General features: G+C 49.9%; 10 protein-coding genes across 19 annotated transcripts; 4 read left to right on the top strand and 6 right to left on the bottom strand.

Annotated features, from left to right (window-relative positions):
• Positions 1-443: 443 nt before the first annotated feature.
• On the top strand, positions 444-1782 carry FOXG_01445 (uncharacterized protein). The gene is made up of 2 exons (XM_018378276.1): positions 444-836; positions 887-1782. Exons 1-2 carry the CDS (start codon positions 616-618, stop codon positions 1290-1292), a joined length of 627 nt encoding a protein of 208 aa, XP_018234175.1. The 5' UTR covers positions 444-615; the 3' UTR covers positions 1293-1782.
• Positions 1544-5535, bottom strand: FOXG_18108 (uncharacterized protein). 5 transcript variants are annotated; one of them, XM_018398159.1, is made up of 5 exons: positions 5045-5504; positions 4438-4980; positions 3484-4321; positions 2802-3422; positions 1563-2733 (listed from the first exon to the last, which is right to left on the bottom strand). In XM_018398159.1, exon 3 carries the CDS (start codon positions 4062-4064, stop codon positions 3579-3581), a length of 486 nt encoding a protein of 161 aa, XP_018234178.1. In that variant the 5' UTR covers positions 4065-4321; positions 4438-4980; positions 5045-5504; the 3' UTR covers positions 1563-2733; positions 2802-3422; positions 3484-3578. The 5 variants fall into 5 exon arrangements, with proteins under 5 accessions (XP_018234180.1, XP_018234179.1, XP_018234178.1 ...); XM_018398158.1 differs by having other exon boundaries at positions 2802-4321; positions 5045-5535; XM_018398161.1 differs by lacking the exons at positions 4438-4980; positions 5045-5504 and adding an exon at positions 4392-4426 and having other exon boundaries at positions 1544-2733; positions 2802-4321.
• A 150-nt stretch (positions 5536-5685) lies between these two features.
• Positions 5686-8962, top strand: FOXG_01446 (uncharacterized protein). Of its 3 annotated transcripts, none has more exons than XM_018378279.1 (3): positions 5686-6085; positions 6622-7310; positions 7368-8249. In XM_018378279.1, exons 2-3 carry the CDS (start codon positions 7290-7292, stop codon positions 7971-7973), a joined length of 627 nt encoding a protein of 208 aa, XP_018234183.1. In that variant the 5' UTR covers positions 5686-6085; positions 6622-7289; the 3' UTR covers positions 7974-8249. The 3 variants fall into 3 exon arrangements, with proteins under 3 accessions (XP_018234183.1, XP_018234182.1, XP_018234181.1); XM_018378278.1 differs by having other exon boundaries at positions 5686-6563; positions 7368-8233; XM_018378277.1 differs by having other exon boundaries at positions 5686-7310; positions 7368-8962.
• FOXG_01447 (histone-lysine N-methyltransferase, H3 lysine-4 specific) lies at positions 8108-13195 on the bottom strand. Of its 2 annotated transcripts, XM_018378280.1 has the most exons (3): positions 12022-13195; positions 8954-11942; positions 8108-8900 (listed from the first exon to the last, which is right to left on the bottom strand). In XM_018378280.1, exons 1-3 carry the CDS (start codon positions 12703-12705, stop codon positions 8797-8799), a joined length of 3777 nt encoding a protein of 1258 aa, XP_018234184.1. In that variant the 5' UTR covers positions 12706-13195; the 3' UTR covers positions 8108-8796. The 2 variants fall into 2 exon arrangements, with proteins under 2 accessions (XP_018234184.1, XP_018234185.1); XM_018378281.1 differs by having other exon boundaries at positions 8954-13195.
• A 527-nt stretch (positions 13196-13722) lies between these two features.
• FOXG_01448 (uncharacterized protein) lies at positions 13723-15567 on the bottom strand. Its single transcript, XM_018378282.1, has 2 exons — positions 15191-15567; positions 13723-15132 (listed from the first exon to the last, which is right to left on the bottom strand). The coding sequence occupies exons 1-2, from the start codon at positions 15402-15404 to the stop codon at positions 14048-14050; spliced, it is 1299 nt and encodes a 432-aa protein (XP_018234186.1). The 5' UTR covers positions 15405-15567; the 3' UTR covers positions 13723-14047.
• A 108-nt stretch (positions 15568-15675) lies between these two features.
• FOXG_01449 (uncharacterized protein) lies at positions 15676-17610 on the top strand. The gene is made up of 3 exons (XM_018378283.1): positions 15676-15888; positions 16001-16305; positions 16406-17610. Exons 1-3 carry the CDS (start codon positions 15871-15873, stop codon positions 16566-16568), a joined length of 486 nt encoding a protein of 161 aa, XP_018234187.1. The 5' UTR covers positions 15676-15870; the 3' UTR covers positions 16569-17610.
• Positions 16665-17706, bottom strand: FOXG_01450 (uncharacterized protein). Its single transcript, XM_018378284.1, has 2 exons — positions 17339-17706; positions 16665-17272 (listed from the first exon to the last, which is right to left on the bottom strand). Exons 1-2 carry the CDS (start codon positions 17549-17551, stop codon positions 16847-16849), a joined length of 639 nt encoding a protein of 212 aa, XP_018234188.1. The 5' UTR covers positions 17552-17706; the 3' UTR covers positions 16665-16846.
• A 53-nt stretch (positions 17707-17759) lies between these two features.
• FOXG_01451 (uncharacterized protein) lies at positions 17760-19168 on the top strand. Its single transcript, XM_018378285.1, has 4 exons — positions 17760-17971; positions 18035-18369; positions 18422-18670; positions 18726-19168. Exons 1-4 carry the CDS (start codon positions 17877-17879, stop codon positions 18863-18865), a joined length of 819 nt encoding a protein of 272 aa, XP_018234189.1. The 5' UTR covers positions 17760-17876; the 3' UTR covers positions 18866-19168.
• Positions 18975-19788, bottom strand: FOXG_01452 (protein trm-112). Its single transcript, XM_018378286.1, has 2 exons — positions 19498-19788; positions 18975-19419 (listed from the first exon to the last, which is right to left on the bottom strand). Exons 1-2 carry the CDS (start codon positions 19681-19683, stop codon positions 19222-19224), a joined length of 384 nt encoding a protein of 127 aa, XP_018234190.1. The 5' UTR covers positions 19684-19788; the 3' UTR covers positions 18975-19221.
• Positions 19789-19797: 9 nt separating this feature from the next.
• FOXG_01453 (peptidyl-prolyl cis-trans isomerase B) lies at positions 19798-21171 on the bottom strand. Of its 3 annotated transcripts, none has more exons than XM_018378287.1 (4): positions 20685-21171; positions 20500-20626; positions 20287-20438; positions 19798-20169 (listed from the first exon to the last, which is right to left on the bottom strand). In XM_018378287.1, exons 1-4 carry the CDS (start codon positions 21007-21009, stop codon positions 20030-20032), a joined length of 744 nt encoding a protein of 247 aa, XP_018234191.1. In that variant the 5' UTR covers positions 21010-21171; the 3' UTR covers positions 19798-20029. The 3 variants fall into 3 exon arrangements, with proteins under 3 accessions (XP_018234191.1, XP_018234193.1, XP_018234192.1); XM_018378289.1 differs by having other exon boundaries at positions 20242-20438; XM_018378288.1 differs by having other exon boundaries at positions 19798-20438.
• Positions 21172-21286: the final 115 nt, after the last annotated feature.

The following is a 21286-nucleotide window of genomic DNA, read 5'->3' on the forward strand; positions in this document are numbered from 1 at the left end:
GTGCTGCACTGCTCGATCAGTTTATTGCCCGTCTGGGGGCTTCCTTCACTAGGCACGGGGCCATAGGGCGATATTAGAACGAGCAATGGCCTATATCCTCTATGCACTTGTTTCTATGGGACAGTGTCAATGCAGAGTGTACAATGGATGGCCAGAATCTCCTTGGCTGTGCTGCCTTTTGCATCCGGGGACGAACATTGTCACTGGCGCATAGAACAATAACCTACAGCAGTTGTACCACTGAACAACTAGAACTAACGAAGGTACCTACACACGTTGCAGTGCCCTAGAACAACGGCCCAAATCCGAATGGAAAGCAAAATCTTATTGTCAAATCGTCTATTATTGTTTCCATATCATGATTTGACCATGGCCCTCGGAGATAGTCCCACGGAGCACAGCACCCACGTACACTAGATCCAATGGGACACCTGCCAATGCTGCTGACTCATCTCACAACACCATTCGAGGCTTATCATGTACATCACACACAGTTCAAAGATATCCAGACATTCTCAGCACTCATTCTTTTCTGCCCGCTAATAGCTCATAGTGGCCAGGATAGCATCCAAGTAGACAATTAGACAGTGTCAGACCATCAAAAACGACCTCACAATGACCGACCATCTCCCTGCCCTCCCTGCCGAGTACGCCCGGGGCCTTGAGCTCATCGACGCTGCTCATGCCCAAGACTCAAGGACAGTCGAAGCCCCTGATGGAACTACGATCCCATTCGAGCTCAACTACGCCCAAAAGATGACCAAGTGGCTCGCCCGTCGATGCCCTGACGCCAGCCCCGTTCTCCAGCTCGCCTGTCGAGCACAACACTTCCGAAGGTAAGAGCCTGAAGCTCGTTCCAAGTCCCAAAGCTTACAAACATGCACAGATGGGAGATCCCTCGAAGCAGCTACCCAATGACTCGTCCCGGCTACTTGACTTGGAGAGCAAAGCTCAAGGCTCAAGCCGCCGCTCAAGTTGCTGAGCTCCTCGCTTCTCCAGAGATTCAACCCCCCATCCCCGAGGAGGACCGCGCTCGAGTGGCTGCCCTGATCCGCAAGGAGAACCTCAAGGCGGATGAAGAGACACAGGTTCTTGAGGACACAGCATGCCTGGTCTTTCTCGACGACCAATTCGATGACTTTGAGAAGAAGTCAGATCTGGACGAGGCAAAGATGATAGGCATCCTTCAGAAGACATGGGGCAAGATGGGAGAAAGGGGGCGGGAGCTAGCCCTCGAGATGAACCACAGCGATCGAGCCAAGGAGCTGATAGGAAAGGCACTTGCTGGCTGAAAGAGTACAGTAAAGTACACTACAGTACACTACAGTACACACACTACAATACACTTCGGACATGCACCTTGGCAGTTTACTCACTCGAGTTTGCCGAGACAAGACTTACGTACTAGCATATTTGGGACAGGCTACATGTACTGTATATCCAGTTCGAGATGTGACAGGCTTGCCAAGGATCTAAAGAGAACCCGCAGTACTGCATCCTCGGGAGAAGCCCAGTGACTCCTGTCACGATCCTGCACGAACGAGATCAAGCACACGAGCGGCGCAGAGACTTGCCAAGATCCACTAGATCCACGACGCACAGTATCCGTACAATTCCTAGAGTATCATATCCCACCCTCCTTGCATCGCATTGGTTCAAGGGGGAGCCGAGCCTCACATTGGTTCCGGATTATATGTATGTATTGTATTGTATTGTATTGTATTGCATTGTATTGTATTGTAAAGCGAAGATAGTCGAATCGATGACACTAAGAAACCCTAAAATGTTGTCTCACAAAGTCCGACCAGATAAGGAGAGCCAGTATTCTGTTGTGTTGTATGGATCGCCAGGGTTGTGACGAGACTGAGCATGCAAGCCATGCAAGCCTAGCACTTGACATGTCCGTGATATTTCGGCCCCGGGACCCATTACCGATCCGAGACATTGCGACGGCAGCAGATCATTTCAACAGGGGCAGCAGATCTTGGTAAGAAACGGGTGTTTGTGTCACCCCAGAAGCTACCCCTGTTGTGGCGTTGCTGCGACGGAAGCCAAGGAACCGTCATGTTTGCCAGTCACCTTTGATTCATCGTTTCGTTTCGTTTCTTTTCTTTCGAGGGACCGCACCCAGATACGACACGATAGGAGGATCCCTGTGGCTATCCGTCACCCGCCAGCCCTACGACTATGCATCTGTCTCCTCTGACCATCGTTTCGTGGCTCGTGTGACACGACATTTGATCTATCAATTCGACTTATGCTTTCGACCGGTAGCACAAGAGATCCGGTGTGTCCTCGATCACGCACGTCCAAGGCTGCCACAAACATGCTCCTCCCTTTCATCATGTTCCCGACCTACTGGAACCTCACGCGCCTCATGTTTTCTCTTCTCTCTTTCGTGTCTCGCTAACCAACTTAGGCTCGGGACACCCACCATCCGTAGGCAGGGCAAGTCTTTGTGGAAGACAATTGACAGTTGAGGCTCTCGGCTTCTTACATGATCGCTCCGAGAAAAACATATGTGATTAACAAGGCAATTTGCTCTGCAATCTGCAATGATGCCAGGTGCAGGAGCATGCTGCGTTGAGAGGGGAATTCGTCTGACTCCAAGTATCCTCTTCATGTGTATGATTGGTTCCACTTCGAAACTGCAGTATGTGTAGGAGAGTGGCGCATATTTTATCCTCGACGTAAAGCTGCACATTCAACCATGAAGTCGTTACACTGTGATAGCTTGACGCTTGGTTAGATTTCCTTGGGGGTTGTTGTCCATCAAGACACTGAAATCACGGGTCCCTCACTTTTCCTCAGTAGCTTCGCTCCAAATTGTCAAATCATCGGACCCTCCAAGGCAAGGCAAGGCAAGGGAGGCTGTCAAACCCTTTTGTCGGTAGTTTGACAAAAGAGATCCGATTGCCACTCCGAATCAGGCATGTAGTCTCAATGGCTCGCCAAAGAGCTACAATGTGCTGTAACCCTGCAGCCTTTCAGCCGGTTCCAAACACGAACCGTACAATCAATCGTTATCAGGACAATTGTAGTGATTTTGTGGACCACCATGCGTGGCCCAACCCGCCTCAATATAAATGATATGATAGTGTTTGATCCATGAACAGCGTTTTAAAGTTATATCGCTTACACAAGTGCAGTCGTGCTACACTCGCCGGACCGACTTGATCTGATAGTCATACATACTTGTCTTGGGGTTCCTGGACCACGACAGACTTGACATTGCTTTTTTTTGACCCAAGATCGAAACAGTACTGTACAGGCCACAGCTGAAAACTGCGTCACCCATTCTCCACTCTGTTGATAGGGGTTGTTCGAAGGAATGGTAACCGAGCCGCCAGAGCAGAGTTGCAGATCTAATCTTGAACTCTCTGGGATTGTTGGGTGTTGCCAATTTCAATCACTTTGAATACCTGGAACTGTCAGGGTTTCATAACCAATCAGAACAGCTAGAGGCACCCATCGCTTGCATACTCTTCAGCTATAACCAAGCGGCCAAGCTCTGCACTCATGGCTATTCCGCTAGGTTGCAAATTCCTGGGAGGCCCAGAACCTGCACCCCTCTGTCCTCAGTCCATCGCTGAACCTGAGCTTGGGCAAGTTGAGCAATCACATAGTAGAGCTGCTGTATCAAAAGGAGTTGTCTTGGAATCGTCAGCATTAGTGGTTACTTCGCATGTCCAGCCAGCAGAAAAACACTCGACTAATGCCAAGCGAAGCGTGTAGCCTGGTCCTCGTGGGTTCTGAAGCTGGAGTTGAGGGAGCTGAGCCAGACCCACAAACAATCCTTTATCAGACCGTAGTAATTGGAAAGTATGTGATAGGTTTGTTGTCCGCATATCATCTAACAATGTCGTGATCCTAGGAGCCATAACAGCGTTGCACTTTGTTGGTCGACTATTCATCTGCATCGCTACAATGCCAGGCCCGGCACGAGTCATGCCGAGTAAGAGTGTCGGCATCCATTGCATGCCATCTGTGGGGTTCTTTGTGTCGTCCCATGGACCGGGCCCTGGCCCTCTTTGAACGGTGCCATCGCCTTGTTTGCTTTTCATGACCTTTGGCGGAGCGCATCCTGCTGTCACTCAAATCTCTGTGTTGTTACTGTCAAACTGTAACATTGGTAGGCCTTATTCCTCTAGATATTTGCTGTAGATGAGAACGGATGCCAATAGGACAGTTCGATAGTGCCGGGGACGGTGGCAGAGATGCTGGCCCGAGCCGTCTGGACCCTCATTGAGACTATCGATATTGTTCTCGTCGAGTCAACTGACACCGGGTGGGTGGTTCCCAGATTGAGGCAACCTGGTGGCTGTAGCTGTCATTAGTTTATGAGAGAACCGGCAGCTAAGAACCGTAGAATTGGGTCGTGAGGTCCGCACCCCTATCAATCTGGAAAAGACATTAAAGATGTGAGGATTGACCAACCAAATTGCTGGAATCAGAACCAGACCCCTGTTGTGCCTCAGCTCTGATCCTGGAACAAGAGGCAACGATGCATTAGCGGACAAGCCTCTTTCCAGGCCCCCGTTAAATGTCTTGGACTTGAGGTGGTCTCGTGGGCCAACCATCACCTTTGTTGAGTAATATAAAAATGCCCATGAAGATCGTTCACGCTCTTGATCTGCGCCGGGGGTGGAGACAGCATAGAGGGAGATACCGGGGCTTCAGATAGAGGCACGGCACGAGGATATTCGTATACGGCAGAGAATAAACTCTTATGAGCTTCGGGATTGAACTCAAGTCGACGATACTTAGCGCAGTTGGCGAGCTGAAAGATGGCAGACCAGTGAACGGACTAAAGAATTTAGTTAGATATCCAAGCGCTTTTGACGGGAACGCCGTCAGGTCCGTCCAAGGAACAGCAACCAGGTATGGATGGATACTGCAAGCCGCGGACGATGACACGCAGCTAACAAGAACAGGGGCGTGAACAGCAAGACACAGGTTTGCAAGGGACCTGCACCACACCTGTGCTATCGTGAGTGGGCGTTGGTTTCCAGTGCACGGGAGTCGATCGACCGGGAGTGAGTACCTGGAACTTGGCGAGGGCTGCGGCAGCCGAGAGAGTACCACTGGATGCATGACGAGTGCTTGAGGTGCTTGAATGCGTGTGTGTATACATGCTTGTGCAACCATTAGCATGACGAGGTTGTCGCGAAATAGTTCTAATTGCGGATTGTGATAGCAAGTGGCTTCAATGGTTCGTTATCCTGCTCGAATTGTCAAGAGCCTCATTTTGGATATGTGTCGCCTTCTGTACCAAATAGACTGGGTACTCTCTGTATGCGGACACGGAAAATGAGGTTTCTTTACAGCTTAGCTGTGCAGTAGCACCACAGCTAGACTCGGACAGGCGTGGGATCTGCCCCAGAGCCAGACAGAGGGTATCGAATCGGTGGTTTTGGAGGGCGCTGGGATCCCGTACAGTCCCTCGAATGAAGTCTGTCGGTGAGTGAATGACGGGCAATTCAGTATAGTCTAGTGCATGCATGTAGCAGTCAGTGTCTAGACTCAATGATGCTGCTCCCTCCCGCTGAAGAAGAAAAGTGAGGGTTGTACAGGGGCAGGGGGGGTTGAGACAACCGAGACAAGGATGAGGTGCTAACTTAGAGGCTCGCTTAGCACTCATCACTTGTCACTTAGCCTCAACTCATCACTCACCCTGGAAAGTTTAGTTGTGTTTCGGCCTGACTGGGCATTGGATCCAATGTCAAGATGGGCATTTTCAGAGAAACAAAGTGTCCATTGTGTGTAGAGGTATGGATGTAATGGAGGGTGTGGCAAGCTGAGAGGTACCTAACTGCCCTGTAAGGTACAGTAAGTACATTGGATGTGCGGAGGTTACGTAGGAGAGTACGACTATTATAAATTAAGTTTAGGTTGAGATGGATGGACGGAGGAAGGAGAACCAACCTCACCTTACCCTTTGCCTTACCTTACCTCTGGTCCTTCCAGTTACCTCCTTCTTCTACCTACCTTACTTTCTCACTGATTGACCACTTTTTCGCCTCAACCTTGACCCATGACTTCCCATCTATTATTGCTTCTTTGGAGCGTTACAATTTGAGGGAAGGTAGGTACTAATACTCTCGGTATACCTGCCTTTTGCCCGGAAATATAATACTTGCCCAGACCCTTCCTGCTTCATACATATCCTACCTATTTTTCTCTACCTATTGTTCACTGCATCCCCTTGTGTCTATCTGTTTGTGATTGATATCAACACAACCTAAGAAAGACAGGTCAACTACCGAAGCCCCATCGCGTGCCTACTCTATTTTTATTCATATAAAATCACATCCTCCGTTGGCACTTTGTATTTCCTCTCCCTCTTCAATTACCCAGCCATTTTATACAAACAATATACCTACCTACCTATCTACCCTGGCCTAGCCTTTGCGATTGCCCTCTACTGTCATTCTGTCAACCTCCACCAAACATCTTGCATACAATGGCTGTTTGCTCGATCAGCAAGTCTCCTACTGCATGAACTACTTCTATCCCAGAAATCTTATCATACTGTTTACATACCATCTCAACAAGCACATCAGGTCCAGATTTACACATCGTTGGTGTGTTTTAACTACCTTAGCATCTGACTTGAGGCAGCAAATATACCTACCTTATATACCGACGTATTGGAGGCACAACACAGTACAAATCAAGTCAAGTCGAAATATCACCGTGCGACACTCGCCTAACTCGTCGTCCTCGGCCTCATTAATTGTCGACTTACACCGGGCCCATACAACCCACTCAACGCTGAACCCCGGTGCTTCGACCGGCCAATCACCATTTCAGGACTTCTAGCTCATCTCTATTCTTTGACTATCCTACCTATCTCAGATTACACTACGCGCCCCATCAAAGTCATATCCGCCTTCTCGTCATTACTTCCACTGGTGGGACTCTCTCTAGTCTCTGCCAGTCCAGACTTATACTGCCGATCCTCTCGTGGGCCCTCCTGTTTCAACGCAATTCAATTCAACGAATTGGTGCCAAGTGAACTCAGGTACCCGCTATCGGGTCATCTTCTTCTTCTGGACCCTGAAGTTCTTGTGAGGGCTAGGATTTGGTGTTTCTGAGGACCGACCTTTTTCAGTGTGAGGTAGTTTGGCTACGAAAGACAGGCGCTCTTAAGCTACGTCTTTGACGCTTCATCTTCTGCAACCATCACGGATCTGAGCCCCCCTGAATTTTATCACTTCTCAAGTCTGCAGCGAAACGGGTACCTTACTCTCATACCAGTCATAAAACAACTCCTACATTCAGCCACTATGTCAACACAGTTTCCAGTCGTACGTGGTTTGCTTACCAAGCCTCCAAAACTTCGTACCAGACTAACGTATTAGTAGTTCCAACAAGACCAGTTTGACATTTTCGAATGGCATCCCAAGTTCCTGTCTTGCCTTCGGTACTTTATCGACCATGCTCAGTATAGCCCAGCAGTTCAAACTGTCGCTGCCTGCGTCAACATTCTCCTCCCTTTCCAGAAAGGAAATCTACATCCCCTAACGCCGACACGCAATGGGCCCCCTTCATCTTCATCTTCCTCCAGAGCGTCAGTTTCTGGAAGTCTACCCCTGGGATCTACCTCAATAACTCTCATTCCTTACATTCGCCGTCTCATAGTGACAGGTTTCGATACGCCTGCAGTTCTCCATGGATTCTTCGGTGACGATTGGGTGCTTGGCATTGGACGGGTTCACGAAAGTGAGCGCAGAAACTACATGTTTGCCGCCAAGAGCGATAACTGGCTGAGAGTCAAAACTCAATATGATATGGACGATGGGCAAACAGTCCCATTTCTGAGACCGCTACAGAACGTTACCGAGGAAGAGATACAGGCCGCTGAATCCAACTGGAGCGAATGGCTTGCAATGCAAGACTGGATGCTTGGGCCGAGGGCTCCGCCGGATCTCAGCGAGCATTTTGTCACGGTTAAGAAGGAACGCGACTGATCATATGAGAAGTGTTTAGAAGCACATATCCTACAAATGGCTCATGGTAGAAGGCAGCCGCTCCCGGGCATACGATAGACGGACTGGATACGACGCTGAAACCAGCATATGGAATGAAACTCATCATTCAAGGAAGAAAGCAAGTAGATAGTTGAATTACTTTGATTAAGGGGCAAGGTAGGGAATCAGCACCTACACTTCCACCCTTGCTAGCATAGCGATGTCAATTCACTGTTTTTGGACATTTCTCACATGCTGACCCTCTTAAGTCCACTGTCATCTTTCATTCCTTGCGCCAGAGTTACATAAACTCCGCATCTATCTGTGTTGAGTTGGTTCGGTATATACAGTAGCATCAGCCCGGCAATCACTGATCCTGACCGACCCAAGATCAAGGTGGACAGCCCAGCACTGGCCGGTTGAACGCCCCACGAAAGCTCAAATATCCCCCTTTTCCTTTTCATCTTCAGGTAGTAAAACAAAAGTCCAGGCCCCTTTTCTCCGTCGACTTTATAAGATAGAACGAAACTGCGAAAGCAGCGCAAAGCATTCCCCCACTATACGTGAGTATCTTCATCCCCAAAACCCTTATGGGTTGACCAAGTGAGCTTTCTCTGAGCCATGAGTACCACACCCCAATTTCTCTCCCAACGCCATGATGGGAAATGGATCCCGACCCAATGTACATTTTACGTCTTTGTGCTTCCGGGGATAGTGTGCCCAAAGACGGTGTGGTGTCAATAGTAGTAGGATAATGCATGAGCTGAAAACATGACGAAAAAAGACTCGCGAAGAAACAAAATTCAAGTGTATTATAGTAGTGTCAGTTGAGGAAGCCCTTGCAGGCCGCTGTGCCGCAGAGGCAAGGAATGCGGTCTAAGCTGCCGATCTCACGCTCAAACTTGTAATCGTACGTCAACTCCTCGCCTGTATGTTTGTTAGCATTGTGTCGATGGCTACGGCCAAGGGGGAATACGTACTCATGGCAATGTCCTGCAACGCGTAGATGACAATGCGCTTGCTTCCCTCGACCTTGATGATCTTGGCAGTGCAATTAGGTTCGCAACTGTGGTTGATGAAACGCGCAATGCCACCCTTCTTTGTCGCGTCGATGACGGTATTGTCGTCGATACGGAACAGGTAACTGCTTCCAATGCCACTTTTGAGGTAACGGTTCTCGCGGATCTCGGCAATCTGCTGTCGAACTTGCTCTCCGACATACTCAATAATCATGTCATCCTTCGCAATGTTCTCCATAGCATATAAGCCCCAGTTGTGAATGGCTGAGCGAGCAAACTTGACGGGTTTCTTCCGCTTCTTGAGCTGGTTGAATTTGAAGATATCAGAGTCTTGGCCGAGTGTCTTCTTTTGGTCGTTGAGGTCTTGCACATAGCGACGGTTGGTGGCGCGTTTCTGTCGTTCACTATCATTAGCAGCCTGTTTCTCGATGGCGATTCTTGCTGCATCTGCTGCGGCATCCTTGCCCGACTTGTTGCGGGCTTCTCGCTCCTGTCTTGCTTTTTGCACCTTGATATGGTGAGGTAGGTACTTGGACTTTTCAGAGTTGAGAATCTTCTTGACACCCTCGGTGCGTGCGCAGCCAGTAGGGTTGGGTACATAGTAGCCACTGATAGTGACAGGAGAATCCAATGTCCTGCTGGCAGAGTTGAGCTCCCTGATGCGGTTACGGGTCCATAGCCACAACTCTGGGTTGCCGATGTCCTTGGCAGTGAACCTCCTGGAAAGTTTTGAGAGGTCAGGTATGTCGCTCTGACCAATTGCCAATCCTTGGAAGAGTGGTAAGTCAGGCTTGGCGCCATCGGGTAACGCCAGTGCAGGAGTTAAGGGTTCTGTTGACAGGAGCTTCTCATCATACTTCTCCGTAACGTCCTCCTTTGTGGTGGACTTTTCGGTGTCCGCTCCAGTCTTCTTAGCATTTGGAGGTTCCACAGCTTCTTCCTCGTCACGTTGAGAGTCTGTCTCTGTCTGAAGGTCCTGGGCCTCGAGCTCCTCAAAAATCTTCGTCTTCTTTGCCCTGGATGGTCGTTTCTTCAGAGGTTTACCGACGACTGAAACTGGTGTTTCAGAGCGGGATATTCGACTATCAATATCGTCACCTGTTTCTGGTTCGGGGATTATGTCCACAGAATCTTCGCGCGTCTCAAATCCCGACCCAAGCGCTCTAAGCCTAACGCCAAACAATTCCTCATCAGACTTCTTTTGACGCTTGAAAGCCGATTCCACTGATTCTGCCAACTTCCGCTTTCTGGAAATAGCAGAATCTGCTATAGCGAAGCTGGCTTCGGTCATAGAATCGTCCTCGCCTTGCTCCCATGGCACAAAGTCATCCTTGGATGCCTCGTCATCAGTGCTCATCCGGCTGCGAGGTCGCGACTCGGCTTCTTCTGTCTCACGCGCCAACAGCGTACGAGTGTCCGTGTCGTCATCGGACTCGACATCACTATCAAGGCTTCTGAGACGGTGATGCAGCGAACGGAAAGCATTTCGAGCAACAGGTGGCCGTTTTCGTGCGAAGGGGTCAACAAAAGCGTTCTTTTGCTTGACCTTGGTTTTGCGAATTCTCGGTAGAGCTTTGGGTTCAATTCGACCAGTTCGTCGCTCAATTGGATCAGCTCGGGAGTTGGGAGTTCCTACACGTGAGCTGTCATTGCCATCTTCGATACTGGCTATGTCCTGCAAATCATCAGGATGCTCAATGTTCAACTTCCGGCGCTTAGCGGCATGGTTGGCAGGATCCAGGAAATCCGAGAGAGCGGGTGCGGCGACCTTGGTGCGAATGTGTCGAATCAGATGTTCTGTCATCTCACGTCTAACAACCTCCACAGCCTCGATCACTGGATCAAAGTTCTTAGCTCTTTGCTTCTTCTCCTCTTCAAAATCCGCTTCCTCTTCTCTTCGCCGCCTTTCCTTCTCGTCGCGATATCGTGGCTCGGTATTTGTTTTTCGCTCTGGACTTGCACTAGATCGTCGGTGACCCGGGGCGCCATCTCGACGGGGACGAGGTAAGCATAATTGCATAGTCATGTCATAATTGAAAAATTCGGTGTGATTAACAGCACGAAAACATCGTTCAGCTTCTGACTTCCCGGTGAACGAGTTGCGGAACACGATGAAATAGCCCGACTTGTCGACCCGGATTTCTTCAAATCCGTAATTCTTGAGTCGTTTCTTCATGTGTGGAAGAATACTTGGTAGTACTGGGACACTATCGCCTGTAACGTAAATATATGGATCATCCGCGAGTTTTTGGGTAAGGTTCGAAGATTCGAGGTTGAGGCCTTTTTGTTGCGAGGGGGGTAGAGAAAGTTGTGGTGCGCCTGGAACTACGGGTTGTCGCTGTGCTGAGGGACCCTTAGGAGCGGTTGGGGGAGGTCTAGTGAATCCAGGAGCAGTTCCAGATTTGGGACCAGTCGGGGGAGCTTTGGCTGCAAGAGCAAGTCGCTCTTGTTCCTTCTTCTCAAACTTTTCCTTTTCCCTCTTGAGGTGCTCTTCCAGCATACGTCGGCTTCTGCGCCCTTCCGCATCATACTCTACACGAACGATGTCGGCGTCAACCTTGATGCCTCGAGTCCGTACAGCTCGGCGAGCTGCGTCGATAGCAGAAACGGGAGGTCGGTCGGGTCGCTTAGAGTCTCGGTATCGAATTGTCGCAAATCCAAGATAGCTACCTGTTTCTGGGTGCATCTTGTTGCTGCTCTCGGCAATTTCACCAAACGTGGCAAAAATGGCCGTTACTTTGCTGAAAGGAACAAGCGGATTGTACCTCGTCACTACAATCTGCGTGGGTGGGCCAGGACCAATGGAGGTCTTGGGATCATAGGGATACGGCTTAATGTTCTCGGGTGCTGTTCGCAATCGCGATTTAGGGAGGTAGTAATCGGTATTGATATAACCGAGGCGACCGTCCGACTTGGCCAGTCGAGGGTCTTTAGGGGGGGCGTCATCGTCCTAATCATTTTCATTAGCCATGAGTCTTTCACCAAAGATGACGCCCCCCCTTGGGAGGGATGTTTATAGTTATACGTACTCGACCGAACTCCTTGTATGTCGGCTTCGCGTTCTTGCTGACGCTCTTATTGTGTACTCGATCGAGGAGCGGATCATAGGTGCACTTAAGGCCCTTGACGGAGGGCATGGGATCTCGAGCCGGAATGCGCTCATTGGAGGGGAGTCCGTTTGATATCGAGCCATTAAAACCAACGGCGGGTGAGTTTCGGGAGGACTGTCTCGCGGCCCGATCGGCGGTCAGACATGTAGACATATCTGGCTTTGTGGTGGCCGAAGCCAATGAGTTGGGAGAATCTTTGGAAGCGATGGGAGTAAGGCTCGAGGTGGGAAGACGGGACGAAGCTGAAGTTGCTGCGGCACCGTGGCGGGCGGTTGTGCTAAATATTGATGAGGCCGTGCTACTGTATGAGCTGGCCGAGTCGACAGTGCTGGGAATGTCTGTGAATGGTGATTCTGTGTCGTCGGGCTGCGCGGGCATAGTATCCGACGCTGAAACAATGCCGTTTTGGCCAGCGTTCGCGTCCGCGTCTGATGGAGCTGATGTTGATGTAGGGTCGCAAGCGCCGGTCATAGAGACCGGTGTTGACCCAGGTTTGGATTGTTCGCGATCTCTATTGAGGTCTGGGCGAGTCTGAGACTGTGCTTTTACCTTTGGAGCTGTGGGGAAGAATTGCGCGAAGCTCGCGCCTGGCGGGCGAGTCATCGTGACGATGCGCTCTTCCTACTTCTTCCCCCGTGCTCTTACCATGATATCCTTAAGCTGAAGCGTTGAGTGTACACCTAACGGTGGGATAATCTCTGTCTTGCGGCGATTCCAGACGGGTTGTTTTGATCGAGGTAGCGATGAAATTGAAGAGATTGGGGGTGAGATAATGCTTCACGCGACAGAGGGATGCTGAGGTTGAATGTGGCGGAGCGGCGTCACCGACCGACTCTACGAGCAGTAAAGGAGTAGAAAAAGTCGTCAGAGCATGAACAAGCAGACTGACTCAAGCGGTTGATGCGCGCGACAAAGGTGGGCGCGATGATGGATAGCAATGTCCAAGGCGTCGAGGGAAACGAGGGGGAAATTGGTGGGAGAATGAGAAAAAATGGCTGACGACCAAGGAAGTTGACGTTCGCTTCACTCTGCTCTGCTTTGCTTTGACTTTTGGTTCAGGGATGAGTAGAGTTACTTTTAGCGGTAAGGTCCAGGTCAAATGAGAGGATCGCCCAGCCACAGTTTGAGTGGCTTGGAAGGTTCTTGTAGCTTTGATTGGATGTTATGTTTGGGTAGATACACGGTTGGTGGGGATGTGTTTGGTTGCCAATTAACGCGTCCCACAAGACTTCAAGTATTGGACTGGCACCGCGTCAGTGGACGTGGTATTGGATGAATCGGTTTGTCCGTTTTTTTGCTGCAAACTCCCTCGTGTTTTGTATTGGGCTTCAGTGTTCGTTTGTCATAACCAATGCGGTGCCTCCTCTTATGTATCCGTACCTTGTTCACCGTTGTTTGAACCATTCGGTTGACAAGGTGCCTTATTTGGAAGCAACGTAGATGTCATCATGCATGAAAGCGAGGCCTTTGTCCAAGGATTCCATCTGGTCGAAAAATAAAAATGAAAGACACTCTTCTCAGTAAACAAAGGCAAGACGATATATCTTTATGAATCCAATTAAAGAGAAACACCGCAAATAGCATCAGTTCCGTGATCTTTCAGATGCAGCTTACCGAATTAGTGAGGTAGAAGACGATGTTTGGATTAGACCTAACCTGTACCATTTCACATGCATGCCAAGACTATATACAGTTGTGAAATCGTACCTTAAAACCATATCAAAGTACAGGTCAGGTTAAGTCATTACTAACAAATTTATTCATGTCAATATTTGCTAGGTGCAGCTAATATTTCGACATGAACCATCTGGCATACAAATATAAAAAAAGCACAGCCATTGTGACCTCTCAATTCAGAACCTTCCAAACTCCGTCTCGTCCCATATTAATATCACGACAAGCTTCTTCCCAAACGCCAAATATTTTTACAGTACAAAATGATGGCTTAGAAGTTCAGCTTCAGCTCAAACTCCTCCTCTTCATCGTCGGAGATGTCAAGCGGTTGGCTCAGAGGTGGGAGATCATCATCATCTCCATCCTCATCGAAGATAGACATGAACTGAGGTCTCGGCTTGGTTTCCTCCTGCTGCTTTACTGCCTGACGGAGACGAGTTGGGGTAATAGTAAGATCAGACTGAAGAGAGTTGACTGTCTCGACGGGCTTGACAGCACGCTGTGTTCCAACAGGTGCGGTAGTCCCGCGACGTTGAGCGTTGACCATTGAGGATGCTGATCTACCCCGGTTGTAGCCAATAGTGGTTCGTGATGCAGCAACGCCAGTAGCACTCTCTGCAGGCGATGTCTTGGCAGGCACCACACTTCTGGCGACAGGCTTTTTGCTCTGATACAAAGAAGTGAGAGGCTTTCGAATCGTCGTTGTTCGTGCCACACTCGAAGCCTTGCTGTTGCTACTGGCGCCTGAGTGGATGGACAAAGCAGAGGCAGCGCGCCTTGATGCCAGACTTGAAGGCTCCTTGGTTCGGATGCCTTTGGCCTTCCGCCCCGAGTCCGCAATAGTACCCGTTGGTGCTGGTGCCTTGATCTGCACTTCGGTGTCCGAAAGATCGTCAATGTTGAAGGTCAAAGCAGCTCTCTCTTGCTTATTTCTCTCCTCCGCCTTGGCAGCAACCTTCTTCATTGTCTCTGCAAACTCCCTGTCCTGTCGAGAAACTCCATCATCATCGACTGGATTGTAGAAATGCTGATAGTATCCCTTCAGAATATTTTCCTTCTTCAAGCCCTCGAGGGTCAGCATATCCTTGGGAAAGCAGTCCGATTCGTATGGGAGATCCTTGGGCTTTGGCGGGGCATATTCAGGTTCTTCTTCCTGTGGCTCGATGGGCTTCTGTTCTTCCTTGAGTCGGATTTCGAGAGGTGCAAGATCCACTGGTCGCTGCTTGGGCTTCTGTGCCGTTGGCTTGAGTTGCGTTTGCTCAATACCCTGGATGATGTTCTTAACACCACCAAGTTGCCCGTTCTTAGCCTTGGCATTGGTGGTCTTGTTGCCCAGAGGAGCTCGATTCTGGGTACCTAATAACACATCTCCAATTAGCATATTGTTCTTTGTCCTGGAAAGAATCATGCATACCCATTGGGGTAACCATGGCCTGTCGTGTTCCATTGCCTTTGTTGAGCGTCTTCACTCCACCCAATCCGGTCTTGCCAGTAAAGGCAGTGGGAGCATTCTCGTCATGCTGAGGAAATCGAGATGGCGTTTTTGGAAATCGTGTATTGTGTTGCTGTTTGGTTGGAACTTGCTGGCTAACGACCAGGTTCTCTTGGTCGCGATGCGCCGCCAACATGATGGCTACTACGAGCGAATCAAGGATTCAGTATATCTTTGTCTGTCTCCGGGATAGAATTAGGCAGATGTTGGTCCCGTCACTGAATTCATTAATCAAAGAGGTAATTACGGTTGGAAGATGAAAGGGTCATTTGCTCATCTGCCAGGACCTTCGCGGCCGGGATGTTTTGGTCGGCCTGTGCTGGCTGGCGGGGCAACCGCTATCTTTGGGTGCATGTTCCCTGGGTTTACAGTGGAAAGTGCCGGCATGTCAGCGCCACACCTCAACGACCGCCACAAGCCAATGGGGCTACACTCAGACACGGCCTCCACCGGGGCAGCTGTGGAGGGGCATCACTCCTCCCCTTTCTTGATAGGTACTTAACCGCTTCATCTTACATCCGAACAACACGACCTCTGTCCTCATCGCCGGTTTCCCTTCAGCCTTTTCTTCAACATAAACAAACCTTTCGCCGCTTATCAAAATGGATCGCATCAAGGAGGTTAGTTGTCCAAAAAGTTCCTTGCTACCCCGCCATGGCAACCTAAAAGGAACCGTTGTGGAGGGGTAAACTATCGTTGGTCGACCCATGCTAATATGGCGATGGTGGATAGAAAATGAACCAGCTCCGTCTGGAGGCCGACGAGGCCAGCGGCAAGGTTGAGGAGCTCCAGAGCAAGGTTAAGGTTCTCGAGCAAGAGAACCTGTCAAAGGAGCAGGAAATCACTTCCCTCCAGCACAAGAACAACCTCCTCGAGGGCGAGGTCGAGAAGCTTGAGAACGCCGTAAAGGACTTCAAGAAGGCCGCCGACGAGGGCCAGCAGCACGGCACTCAGAACGAAACCCTCCAGCGAAGGCTGCAACTCCTCGAGGAGGAGGCCGAGGATGCCGACAAGACACTCCGTGAGGCCAACGAGAAGTACGTTGAATCCCCTTAGCGAGTCCCCTTACCGCCATTTCCACAACCATCAATTTTAAGCACCATAAATGATACAACGGCTAACAGAGCGATTCTCTAGGCTCCGACAGACCGACGTCAAGGCCGGACACTTCGAGCGAAAGGTGCAAGCCCTTGAGAACGAGCGTGATCAGTGGGAGTCCAAGTACGAGGAGATGTCGCAGAAGTACAACGCCCTCCAGAAGGAGCTGGAGGAGCTCCAGGCCGAGATTGGCAACATCTAATTTATCCTCAAGCTTTAAAGCACTCGCGCCGGATGCAGGATTCATGTTCGTTAGCATGTCCTCAGACATCAGTATACTCGTCCAGTTGTATGATGCCTTGGTTGCAGGTATTTCCAGGTGTTGGCCAGATGAGCGAATGGAGCAGTTGCCGCATGTCATGTTACGTTTCTACTACTAGCTGATTGAAGCTGGCTTTTCTCAAAGGGTATCTTTTGTAAATGGTGCGCTTCTTACATCCTTCTATGTTGTCCAAGTCCATTGAGCTCCGACGTACTTTATCATGCTCTCCTTTTTGCCTTCTTGATTCTCTGCTTCTTATCCGTCAACTGCCTCTCGAACTTGGTCTCGTATCGGAACTTCTTCTTCTTTTTCTTGGGTTCCCGTCGTGACTTTGCTTTTTGATCGTCCTTGGGTTCTTCAACCTTTTTATCCTCCTCATTATCCTTGTCGTCGACTTGGGGTTTGTGTAATCCATCTCTTGTCACCGACACAGACTCGACCGTGACAGTGGTGTAACGATCTTCGTCAATGTACTCTTCTTCGTGATCAACAATATCCAGCTCTGGCTGATCAGGAAAACCGTCCCACTCCCCGTCTTCCTCGTCAGATTCCTGCTCAACCGCTCCAGCAGCTTCCGACTCCTGCAATAATCTGTTTACGGTCTGGACGTGCTCTTCGACATCGCGCTTTCGTTCTTCTCGTATCTAAGTAGAATAATTTAGTACAATTCGAAAGTGAAAGTCGTAATCTCGCTTGAAAATTTGGCGTACCTGTTTTCGCAACTCCAGCTTCTCCTGGCGAGCCCTCTTGGCAGCCTCTTCTTGAGCATTCTTGATACGCTGCTGCTTGCGCTTATGGAAACCAGTCAAATATTCCTGTCGCGCCTCGAAGTCGAAGTTAACTTCCTCGACTGCAGCTGTCATCTTTCGCTTCTTGGATGGCGGAGGCAGAATGCTCTTTTTGGGTCTTGGTTTGGCGAACATGGTTGCTTATGTGCACGATAGTCGTGGCGTGCAAATAAAGATTTGAGAATGTATCGAGTAAACTATTTTGTTGGCTACAATAGCAAGAATAGGTAGCATCTTGAACATCGAAAAATCCACTGTCGCGAAACTTTCCCAGGGTAGCTCCACAACGGAATGGATCCCAGCTCTCACCGAGGTGTGCACGCAACGGGGCTTTGCACGTATCGGATTAGTTACGTAAGGTGGCTGCTCCTGCATCAGCTCTCTCAATACTAGCATTATCATCACAAGCTGGAATCGATAGGCAGACACAACGCCCAATAACCAGCAAATATCATCCGTGATGCGTCTTCAGATTCTCGCCAGCGCTCTTGCGCTCAGCGGTTCCGCCGCCGCGTTCTCAGACTCATGGCCATTGGTTATGTTTTCTACCTCCAAGTATGACGCGCGCCTCCGTGTCCTATCTATACTTGGAGCTCCCTACTAACGATGACGATGAAGGTTCTCCGATGCACCCAGCAACAACCACATCCAGACGCGATCCCAAGCTCTCGAGCAGGTTCAGGACCTCTTGACTTCATGTCCGACCGAAAATTACGTCCTGATCGCCCATGAGGGTGTCAACGCCGCTGATCTTCGACGACCGAACTCCATGTCCAATCTTCACCATGCTATCGGCCGCAAGGAAATTCAGGGCAAGTTTATTGTTCCTGAGGTTGTTGGCGAGTCGATCGATGCGGCTGCGATCCAGGACTACATTAAGAGGGCGTGTTATGAGCAGGCAAAGAAGGTTCAGCCTCATTTCACCCTAATCAAGGCTTCCAAGAATGAGGAAGGTCAGTTATATGATAAAAGTCGCTTTGAGTTCAAATTTTGACCATATTACAGAAGTTATCAAGCAGTGGGAGGAGAGTGAGCAATGGTTGAACGATTCATACACTGTCCTTTTCGTTGGCACGCCATCCACCAAGGCCAAGACCACCGCATCTAAGACCGAGAAGACCATCTACGAGCCCGAATTCATCGAGCCTCTGCACATGGACTTGAAGCGCGATGTCTCGGGCAATGCGGAGAAGCCTGGCAACGCCACGCGCGATACCCGTGGTCTATTTGAGAAGTACCAGTTCTTTACTCCTGGTAAGCTTCCTCGGTATAATCTACGCATGCTTGACTCCGTACTAATAAATCGTAGGTATCTTCATGGGAATCATCGTTGCCATTGTGCTGTTCTCCCTGCTTGGCGTTGGTCTGCGGGCTCTGGCTAGCCTCGAGGTCTCCTACGGCGCTTTTGAGAAGGACATGGGCCCCGCTGCTCAAAAGAAGCAGCAGTAAACCACTTGTACTGAATAAACGAGCGCTGTTCATGTATCGGTCTTCCATGTGGAATGATACCTGTATATCAGATTATGGAGTTTGGGTTCCTTTGGTGCGACTTGATGGGAGGATTAGTATCGGCATGTAATGTTGCGAGCATCAGCTGTAGACAGGACATAGGGTCGGGGATCCAGATAAAGGGTCTTGACCCAAATTTATTGAGTACTTTTTCCAGATGCGATTCGAAGCTATGAAAGAATTCAACGCCAAACTCCGTTATGACACCTCTAGTCATAACAACCGACCTCTCTAGTGGTGATGCATCTCCAATGGAATTTTGCAAACGTAACTGATCTTGGCTCGTATTGTCATCTTTACACCAAGTGGCTGGGCAGCAAAAAGTTGGCAATACCCTCCTTGACGGCGTACTCGTGCCCACAGTTACCACAAACGAGTTTTCCCTCAGACATTTGAGTCTCGAGAAGAAGATGGTGAAGATCCTTGAGGGTCTTCTCATCAGCCCGAAGCTCAACTGCTGTGGGAGGCTGTTCAGGGAGCTGAGGGAAACCCAACTGTAACATAAAAGTGTCAGAAACTTGTTTCAACAACACAGGGCGAGTTTCATGATCGCCTTGTTCTCGCTAACTCACCTCAGAGGCCGTTGTGCAAAGAGCTGTCCAGTCAAGACGGGGCAGCACGTTGAGGATCATGTCAGGGTTCAACTCAATATCGTCTTGGACGAGTTCAGCGTCCTTGGGGTGAAGAGGGTATGAGTCTTTGGAGGACTTGCAGGCCTTGACGGCGCAAGTGAGGAAGTTGAGGCTGAGAACCTTCATTTTGATTTCGGAGAAAATTGAACAGTAGATGCGTTAAATAGTCGTGTAAGAGATCGAGAATCGTCAAATTGATGTTGTCTAGGACTTACACAACTTTTTTTTCTTCTATGGCGGGGGAACTTGGTGGTGAAGTAAGCCCCACGTGACAGGGATGTTCTACTAGAGTTACGTGCTACGAATGCTACAATAATGACCAGACGGAACATAATGCCAATTCACCGTAAATTTAGGCTATAATTCTACAATTGAAAGGGACGAGTAGTAGTCGGTAAAGATCGAACACACATTTGGTCTTGATATGGTCGGTGTTGTATTGTCTCTTATTGAATACTGAGTCTCGAGTCGCTTAGAATCGAGAGCGCTGACGGGCGTGGCGAAGTCCAACAAAGACAAGACCAGCAACAACGGCAAAGAGGCCAGCCTTCTGGAGAGGAGACCAACCAGCGGAAACCTTCTCCGCAGCGAATTCAGATGTGCCGAAAAGGTCTAATTGAGGCGAAGGCTACGCATCAGCAAATCCGGCCTTTTAGGATTATCAATGAGGGCGAGGCAACGGACTGGTGCAAAACAAGAATGTTGCCTCTTAGAGCTCAACGTGAATACCTTCAGGGGGGACATCAAGCTCGCCGCTCTTGGCGATCTTGACCGCCTCGACGGGTCGGTCGGCACTGCCAGTCTTGGTGTTCTCGATCTTCTCGATGATGTCGTAGCCCTCGAGGACCTCACCGAAGACGACGTGCTTGCCATCGAGCCACCTGCAGATAATTGTCAGTATTGCGATTGTAATTGGTTCGTTGGAGATGGAGTTGCGCTTACGAGGTGACAACGGTGGTGATGAAGAACTGGGAGCCGTTGGTGTCGCGACCGGCGTTGGCCATGGAGAGAAGACCCTTCTTGGTGTGCTTGAGCTTGAAGTTCTCATCCTTGAAGCGGTCACCGTAGACTGAAGATAAATGTTAGCAATTAATGAATTGGACCGAGACGAAGCTATCGCAACATACTGGACTTGCCACCAGTGCCGTCACCCTTGGTGAAGTCACCGCCCTGGATCATAAAGTTCTTGATGACACGGTGGAAAGCAGAACCCTCATAACCAAAGCCCTTCTCGCCAGTAGCCAGAGCGCGGAAGTTCTCAGCTGTCTCGGGGACAGTCTTGCCGTAGAGGCCCATAACGACACGGCCGAGCTTCTGGTCACCCTGCTCAATGTCGAAGAAGACCTTGTGGGTGATCTTGGGGCCCTTGGCAGCCTCAGCTGTCTGGGCGAGGAAGAGGAGGCCGAGCCCAAGGACCAGGGCCGACACGAAAACGCGACGAAGATTGAACATGATTGTTGTTTCTCTGATAATCAAAGAATACAGAGGCAGAGAAAGGGAAAGGTTGGAGAGGAGGGACGGGAAGGGACACTTATACCGTAGAGATAGACCACTGACCGGGGGGAGCTGGTCCCCGCTGCGTGCGCAATTGGGGGACCTAAACGCTAAACTACCTGCAGATGGTCCCCGCTGCCGGACTGGGAGTGGAGAGCTCACTCTGCGTTCCAGCACGTTTCAGCGGCTAAAGCCACCAGAGGAGCGAGTTCTTTCATTGGTGCCCTGCTGATCT

This window comes from Fusarium oxysporum, chromosome 5 (genome assembly GCF_000149955.1).
Source record: "Fusarium oxysporum f. sp. lycopersici 4287 chromosome 5, whole genome shotgun sequence".
Classification (NCBI taxonomy): domain Eukaryota; kingdom Fungi; phylum Ascomycota; class Sordariomycetes; order Hypocreales; family Nectriaceae; genus Fusarium; species Fusarium oxysporum.